We start from the raw sequence: 7,984 nt of genomic DNA on the forward strand, positions 1-7,984 counted from the left end.
CCCAGGACCGGACCCAAAAAAAAAAAAATCAAAAAGAGTAGGAGCTATAGCCAGGCACCAGTGGCTCACACCTGTAATCTCAACTACAGAGGAGGTTGAGATCTGAGGATCATGATTCAAAGCCAACCAGGGCAGAAAACTCCATGAGACTCATCTTCAATTAGCCAGAAAAAATAAAATAAAATAAAAATAAAAAATGCAGAAGCTGCTTCATTCAATCCTGTGTCTGCCCCCTGCTGGACACTGCTCTTACAACTAGAAGCAGGGCTGGCAATGTGGGGAGCACTCTTACCATTGAGTGCTTGCCTAGCATGAAGCCCAGGGAAAAAGCTGGAAGTGGTGCTGTGGTTCAAGTGGTTGAGTGCTAGCCTTGAGTACAGAGAGGCTCAGGGACAGAGCCCAGGCTCTGAGTTCAAGCCTCAGGACCAGAAAAAAAATAGACAAAGCAGGGGCACTTTCTGCAGTGTACAACCTGAGTAACTGAACGTGACAGCTCTGTGTAATCCTCATCAACTCCCTGCTATTCCTGGGCCTCAGTTTCTCCATCTGATCAGCCATTAGTGGAACTCAATTCCCAAGACAGTTCCCCCATTACCCCCCCACACCCCGGGACAGCCTGACCCCCTCTGAGGGCATCAGCTTCTCCACACAGGAAGCAGATGGATGCAGAACATCTTACCGAGCAGAAGCCACGCCTCCGTCGGTCCCCGCTGTGTGTGCAGAGCATGGCAGGGCTCAGCTGGCCACGCCATGAGCTGTTGCAGACATCTAAGCCTAGCACCTGGACCTTAGCCTCCATCAGTCCAGGTGGAGCATCCTCAAAGTCTGACACGAAGCCCCAGCCAGCCACGCGACACGGTGTCCCGGCTGCAGGGGGCCGAGCGCCTCTTCGAGGCAGCCTCAGTAGCCCCACTGCTGGACCCAGGACTGCAGAGCTGTTCAGCTGCAGAGAGAGGCCAGGTTCAGGGGGTACCCCTGCACCATGTACTCTATTCACCACCCCTGCCTCAGAGCCAGCTTCCTCAAGGACCCAGGTGCCCGGTCAAGGCCAGTTTACCAAGCTGCCTGTCCCTGTCACCTGAGGGCTCTGTGTATCTTTGGTTATGGGTTTTGCAGGTTCATGCAGCTCCTGAACTCTCGGTTCAGGAAACACTTGGTAGCCCCTAGCTTCCTCAGAAGTCAATGGCAGCTAGCTCCTCCAGACATTTTCAAAAGAGAACTCAGCAGCCTGGAATTAATGGCTCACACCTGTAATCGCAGTTACTCAGGAGACTGAGGTCTGAGGATTGTGGTTCAAAGTCAGCCCTGGCAGGAAAATCTGGAAGACTCTGATCTCCAGTGAACCACCAAAAAAGCTGGAAGTGGCGCTGTGGTTCAAGTGGTAGAATGCTAACTTTGAGAAAAAAAAAAAATAACATAAAGAACCTCAGAGACAAAGCCAGGGGCTGGTGGCTCACACCTGTTTACCCTAGCTACTCAGGAGGCTGAGATCTGAGGATTGCTTTTTGAAGCCATCCTGGGCAGAAAAGTCCATGAGACTCTTATCTCCAACTAACTACCAGAAAACCAGAAGTGGCGCTGTGGCTCAAAGTGATAGAGTGCTAGCCTTGAGCAAAAGAGCTCAGGGACAGCACCCAGGCCCTGAGTTCAAGCCCCAGAAACTATGTTTTCCTGGCGCTACTAGCCGGCACCAGTGGCTCACCCACAACAGGCAGATGTCATTGGCGTGGGTCTCAGGCTGGTACTTGGGGTGCTTCACCACAGCTGTGATGCTGAACACCTGCTGCGTGGGCTCCGAGGGGTGTAGAACATGGGCCCCGAGCACCACCAGGCCCATACGAGGGTCCCTGGGGAGAAGTGACAAGATGGTATGAGGCTCACCCATCAGGGCTTCTGTCCCTATACCTCTAGTGACAAGCGGTTTAGAAACCCTTCAGCACCAATGCCAGCCCGGCAGTGGCAATATCCTTATTTTCCTTCCCACCTCAATTGCAATATTAATATACACATGCTACTTACTATAGTATTCATTTGAATAGCAATAAGAACATGCCGGGCGCCAGTGGCTCACACCTGTAATCCTACCTACTCAGGAGGCTGAGACCTAATGCCAGCTCAGGCAGGAAAGTCCATGAGACTCTTATTTCCAATGAACCACTAAAAAGCCAGAAGTGGAGCTGTGGCTCAAGTGGAAGAGCACTAACCTTGAGCGCAAAAGTTCAGGGATAGTATCCAGGCCTTGAGTTCAAGCTCCAGGAATGGCATACACACACTCACACACACACACACACACACACACACACACACACACACACACTATTTGCTACTATTTCCATGGTAATACTAGTGACATTATTATTGTTATTGTATGTGTGGGGGGGTGTTTTGATCGTAAGGCTTGAACTCAGGGTCTGGGTGCTGTGCCTGAGCTCTTTTCCTCAAGGCTAGCACTCTACCACTTTAAGCCACTGTGCCACTTCCAGTTTTCTTTTCTGATGGTTAACTGGAGATGAGAGTCTCACGGACCTTCCTACCCAGGCTGGCTTTGAACTTCAATCCTCAGATCTCTGTCTTCCAAGTCGCTAAACTGACAGGCATGAGCCATCAGTGCCCCGCATACTATTTTAATAGTAAAAATACACTTGAAATCAACATGAACATAGTTGTGAGGCTTGAGGATCACCAGGAGCCCCAGGGTGAGGGTGGGGTTCCACCCTGTTCCTGTCAACCCAGAGTCCATTCTGCAGGTCACCCTTGGGCCTCACCTGTCACTGAAGCAGTGGGCGGCTGAGACCACCCAGCGGGCCTGGAGCAGAAAGCCTCCACAGTGGTGCTGGCCCTCAAAGCTCACGGAGGCCATGTAGGGCCGGGAGTGGGGTGTCACTTCTCGACCTCCGATGATCCGAGCTCCCCAGGAGCCTGTGGTGTGGACAGCCCGCAATGAGAGAGAGCTGGGCATGAGACTGAGCCCCTGGGACAGCTCTGTTACCGGACCTTTGGTCCCCATGAGGGGAGGAAGGGAAGAGGAAGAGATAGACACTGGGGCTAGGAGGGTGCCCATAATGCAAAGATAAGGTAGAAGAAGCCAGATGGCCCAGTGCTGAGAGGGACCCTCAAAGCCTAAGCCTGAGTGGTAGAGACCCCTCAACCCCCACAGGTAAATGCTAGGCCTGGCTGTGTCCCAGGACCAGGGGGTGGGGATGGGGATCAGGAATCTAGGGTCATGGCCAATGGTTCACACCTATAATCCCAGCTACTTAGGCAGCTGAGAGCTAAGGATCGAGATTCAAAGTCAGCCCAGGCAGGAAAGTCTGTGAGATTCTCATGTCCCATTAAGTACGGAAAAGCCAGAAATGGAGCTGTGGCTCAAATGACAGTGCTCCAGCCTTGAGCAAAACAAAAACAAAACTCAGGGACTGTGCCCAGGCCCTGAGTTAGGGTCCTAAGACGTGCGCGCGTGTGTGCGCGCACACACACACACACACACGAATCCAGGGGTCAGCTGGGGTCTGGAGTACTCACCAGGGGGCCTCGTGGGCAGCATCAGGACAGCGGCCACCGTCAGCAGCAGGTGGCTTGGGCCCCCTGTCCTGGGTGCCATGGCTGTCCCACGCTGGTGTCTTCCTTGCCAGGGCTACACACTGTTGTTGGCTCTCGCCCTCACCAACTGCCCAGAAAGCAGTGGGAACCCAGATACTGCCTGTGGTCAGGAAGCCAGGCAGGGACACCCCACCAGAGAGGGCATTTCTGGGAAATGGGTGACTGGGCGGTGCCAGATTACCACCGAGACCAGTCATGATCGCATGGGAGGTTGAAAGCAGGAGATGGCAGGGGCAGAGGGGACTCCATGGACCTCCATGCACCCCCTTCAGGGACTCACTTCGCTTCCCTGGGCCTCAGTTTACCTGGCATCTACCTGGGGTGAGTGCATGGAGAAGCCTGCCTGGAGTGCCCAGTAGACACAGCTCCTCACTGGTGCCCACTTGCCCCTGGGGTGCCAGCTCTGCCCTGCGCATGCGCCCCGCCCTCGGGGGACAGGAGTAATGAAGGCTGGTCTTCTGGGAAACTGATTATGGCTGGTGTGTGTGTGTGTGTGTGTGTGTGTGTGTGTGTGTGTGTGTGTGTGATGGGGCTCGAACTCAGGGCCTGGGCGCTGTGCCTGAGCTTTTTTGAAACTCAAGGCTAACACTCTACCACCTTGAGCCATACCTCCACTTCTGGCTTTTTTTGCTGGTTTATTGGAGATAAGAGTCTCATGGACTTTCCTACTCAGGCTGGCTCTGAACCATGATCCTGAGACCTCAGCCTCCTAGGTAGTTAGGATGACAGGCGTGAGCCACCAGAGCCTGGCTTTTTAAAAAATAATTTTTCCATGAGACTCTTCTCTCCAATGAACCAGCCAAGAAGTTGGAAGTGAAGCTGTGGCTTAAGTGGTAGAGTACCAGCAAAAAAAAAGCTAAGTGATTACTAAGCTAAGCCCCAGCACTGGAACAAAAGAGAGGGACAGAGAGAGGATATACAGGTAAAGACAGGCAGAGATCGAGAGGAGGAGAGAGAGAAAGGCAGAGAGACAGAGCGGGGCAGGGCAGGAGCCAGGGAGGCTTAATGGTGTTAGAGCTGGGGACTTTTCCCAGGCTCCAGGCCATCTTCTGTCCCTTCTCAAGTGCAGGCTCCATCCCAGCTCCCCACTCAGCTTCCAGGCCAAATTACAGTTTGACATTGACTTGGTCCCTGGAGGCCATCTAGCCAGGCTGTGTCCCCAAGGCTCAGACTGTCTGATGGTACTTCTGCCCAGCCAAGCAGAAGACACAGTTGATTGAATCAGCACCCTGGGTCCTCCAGGTGTGGGTTTTGTGCCCACCTTCTCATGGCCAGTAGAGGCTTATTTTACCCACAGCCTCCATTTCCTTCCCCTTTTGGTGAATCGTTGTGAAACAAATAACTGCCCTACCCTTCAAACCAAATAACCAAACTCACAGCAGCCCAGAGGCATGGACTGGGGGTGGTGTCCATGTTTCTCATTCTCAAAGTGAGGCCCAGAGAGGGGAATCTGTTTGGCTGGGCTGCACAGTAAAGTCTTAGGATTTTGAACTCCTGGATTATGATCCTGGAGGGTCTTAGATGGGAACTGAATTGGATTTCCCTGTCCTGGAATAATGGGTGAGGCCTATCTGTTGGAACTCTTTATATATTTTGTTTTGTTTTTTGTTTTACCATCATGAGGCTTGAACCCTGTGTCTGGGCACTGTCCCTCAGCTCTTCAGCTAAAGGCGAGCACTCTACCACTTGAGCCACAGCACCACTTCTGGTTTTCTGGGGTTTCTTCGAGATATGAGTCTCACAGACTTTCCTGCCCAGGCTGGCTTTGAACCAAGATCCTCAGATCTCAGCCTCCTGAATAGCTAGGATTACGGTATGAGCCACCGGCACCTGGCTACATTTTTTTCCCCCTGACCACCTACAAGAAAACTTGGGAGTGAGGTCTTTTTTTTGTTTTATTGGTTTGTTTTGATTTGTTGTTTATGGGGCTAGAACTCAGGGCCTGGGAGCTATCCCTGAGCATCTATGCTCAAGCGCTCTACCACTTGAGCCACAGTTCCACATCTGGAGGTTAATTGGAGATAGGAATCTCACAGGTATTTTTTGCTCTGCCTGGTTTTAAACCAAGATCCTCAGATCTCAGCCTCCTGAGTAGCTAGGATTACTGATGTGAGCCATTGGTACCCCTTCCCTCCTTCATAGGTCCAACCTGTCTTCTGGGCCTGCACTATGGCTGCCAGCCATAGACTTTACATTTAAGGGATTTATTTCTCCACCTGTCCACAATCTGAAACAGAACTCACCTCTACCAGGCACAAGTGGCCTGTAATCCTTGCTACAATGGAGGTCTAGATCTGAGGATCACACTTTTTTTTTCTTGTCTGTCATGGGGCTTGAACTCTGGGTCTGGGTGTTGTCCCTCAGCTGTTCAGATCAAGGTAAGCACTCTACCACTTGTGCCACAGTTCCACTTCCAGTTTTCTGGTGGTTTATTGGAGATAAGAGTCCTACAGGAGCTGGGAAGGTGGCTCAGTGGTAGAGCGCTTGCCTTGCATGCATGAGGCCCTCGGTTCCATTCCTCAGCACCACAAAAGCAGAAAAAGCCAGAAGTGGGGCTGAGGCTCAAGTGAGAGTGCTAGTCTACAGCTGAAGAACTGAGGGACAGCGCCCAGGCCCAGAGTTCAGGCCCCGCGACTGACCAAATAAAAGTCTTACAGAGTTTCCTGCCTGGGCTGGCTTTGAACCTTGATCCTCAGATCTCAGCCTCCTGAGTAGCTAGGATGACAGGCATGAGCCACCTGCACCCAGCTAGTCATGAGACTCTTTATCCCCAGTAAACTACTAAAGGAGATGTGGTTTAAGTAGTAGAACATTAGTCTTGAACCAAAAAGTTCAGGAATAATAACTAGGCCCTGAGTTTAAGTCACAGAAATGGCATAAAATAAAAAAAGGGAAGAGGAAGGGAGGCAGGGTCTCTTCCTCTGGAATACATTTCTTCTGAGTCTGTTTGCTCTTCCAGGCTCCACCTGGGGGTTTGTGAAATTCGAGGTTGTCACATTCACACCAACAGGGGTGGCCTGGGGGTGTGGGAGACCTAGGCACAGGAAGGGCACAGGTGTGCTGGGTCCCGGCAACCTGAACACCTGGGAAATGATGGAGTCATGTGACTTACTGGTCACTGAGATGCCAAGAGACAACAGCATACAAGCATAATTCCCACCTAGCAATAGTGGCTCAGGCCTGTCAACCCAGACATGCTAGAGGCTGAAATTGGGAGGATCGTGGTTCCAGGCCAAACTGGACAAAAGATTTTTGGTTTTTTTTTTTTTTTTGTTGGTCATAGGGTTTGAACTCTGGGCCTGGGCGCTGTCCCTCAGCTCTTCAGCTCCAGGCGAGTGTTCTACCGCTTGAGCCACAGTGCTATTTCTGGTTTTCTGGTGGTTCATTGGAGATAGGAGTCTCATGGACTTTCCTTGACCCGGCTGGCTTTGAACCATGATCCTCAGATCTCAGGCTCCTAGGATTATAGGCATGAGCTACCAGTGCCTGGTACAAAAAGTTTTTTGAGGCTCCCCATCTCAAGCAAGAGCTGAGCATGGTGACCCATACCTGTTTTACTAGCTATGGTGAGAAACAAACAGGGGGACTGTGGTCCAGGCTGACACAAATAAAAAGCTAGAACCCCCTCAAAAATAACCAGAGCAAATAAATGGTGCTGAGCTATAAATAAATATCCACCTGCAGGGCACTGAAAGATGTGTGTGTGTGTGTGTGTGTGTGTGTGTGTGTGTGTGTACTGTGATTTGAACTCAGGGCCTGGGCACTGTCCCTGATCTTCTTTTTCTCAAGGCTAGCACTCTGCCACTTGAGCCAACACCACTTCCAGCTTTTTCTGTTTATGTGGCGTTGAGGAATCGAATCCAGGGCTTCACGCATGCTAGTCAAGCATTCTACCACTAAGCCATAATCCCAGCCCAGATTCAGGTCTTATTTTCAGTCTTTTTTTTTTTTTTTTGTCAGTTGTGGGCTTTGAACTCAGGGTCCAGGTGCTGTCCCTGAGCCTCTTTGTGTTCCAGGCTAGCTCTCTACCACTTGAGCCACAGCACCATTTCCAGTTTTTTCTGAGTAGTTTATTGGAGATAAGAGTATCTTGTACTTTTCTGCCTGGGCTGGCTGTGAACCCCAATCCTCAGATCTCAGCCCTTAGTAGCTAGGATTACATGCTTATTTTGAGCTCTTTGACTCATTTGGAGTTGATTTTTATGCAGTGTGAGAGATAGGGGTCAGGTTTCTGTCCCTTACTGATGGCTTACACCTGTCGTCCTATCTAGTGGAGGAGGCTGAGATCTGAGAATGACAATTCAAATACAGCCCAGGTGGCGAGACTCTTATCCCCAGTGAACCACCAATAAAGCTGGATGTGGAGCTGTGGCTCAAGTGATGG

At 51.2% G+C, this 7,984-nt stretch overlaps 1 protein-coding gene across 3 annotated transcripts in view; it reads right to left on the minus strand.

The window, feature by feature from the left end:
- Nucleotides 1–3,652, minus strand: part of Prss57 (protease, serine, 57) — a 13,469-nt gene extending 9,817 nt beyond the window's left edge. For all 3 annotated transcript variants that reach the window (XM_013022769.1, XM_013022768.1, XM_013022767.1), the window contains exons 1-4: nucleotides 3,523–3,652; nucleotides 2,766–2,919; nucleotides 1,703–1,847; nucleotides 680–943 (exon numbers count right to left, since the gene is read on the minus strand). In XM_013022769.1, the coding sequence (XP_012878223.1) occupies nucleotides 680–943; nucleotides 1,703–1,847; nucleotides 2,766–2,919; nucleotides 3,523–3,601 (642 nt within the window). In that variant the 5' untranslated portion in view covers nucleotides 3,602–3,652. The remainder of the gene's footprint in view (nucleotides 1–679; nucleotides 944–1,702; nucleotides 1,848–2,765; nucleotides 2,920–3,522) is intronic.
- Between the last annotated feature and the right edge of the window lie 4,332 nt (nucleotides 3,653–7,984).

The sequence above is a fragment of the Dipodomys ordii genome, unplaced genomic scaffold (genome assembly GCF_000151885.1).
Source record: "Dipodomys ordii isolate 6190 unplaced genomic scaffold, Dord_2.0 Scaffold64, whole genome shotgun sequence".
NCBI classification, from domain to species: Eukaryota; Metazoa; Chordata; class Mammalia; order Rodentia; family Heteromyidae; genus Dipodomys; species Dipodomys ordii.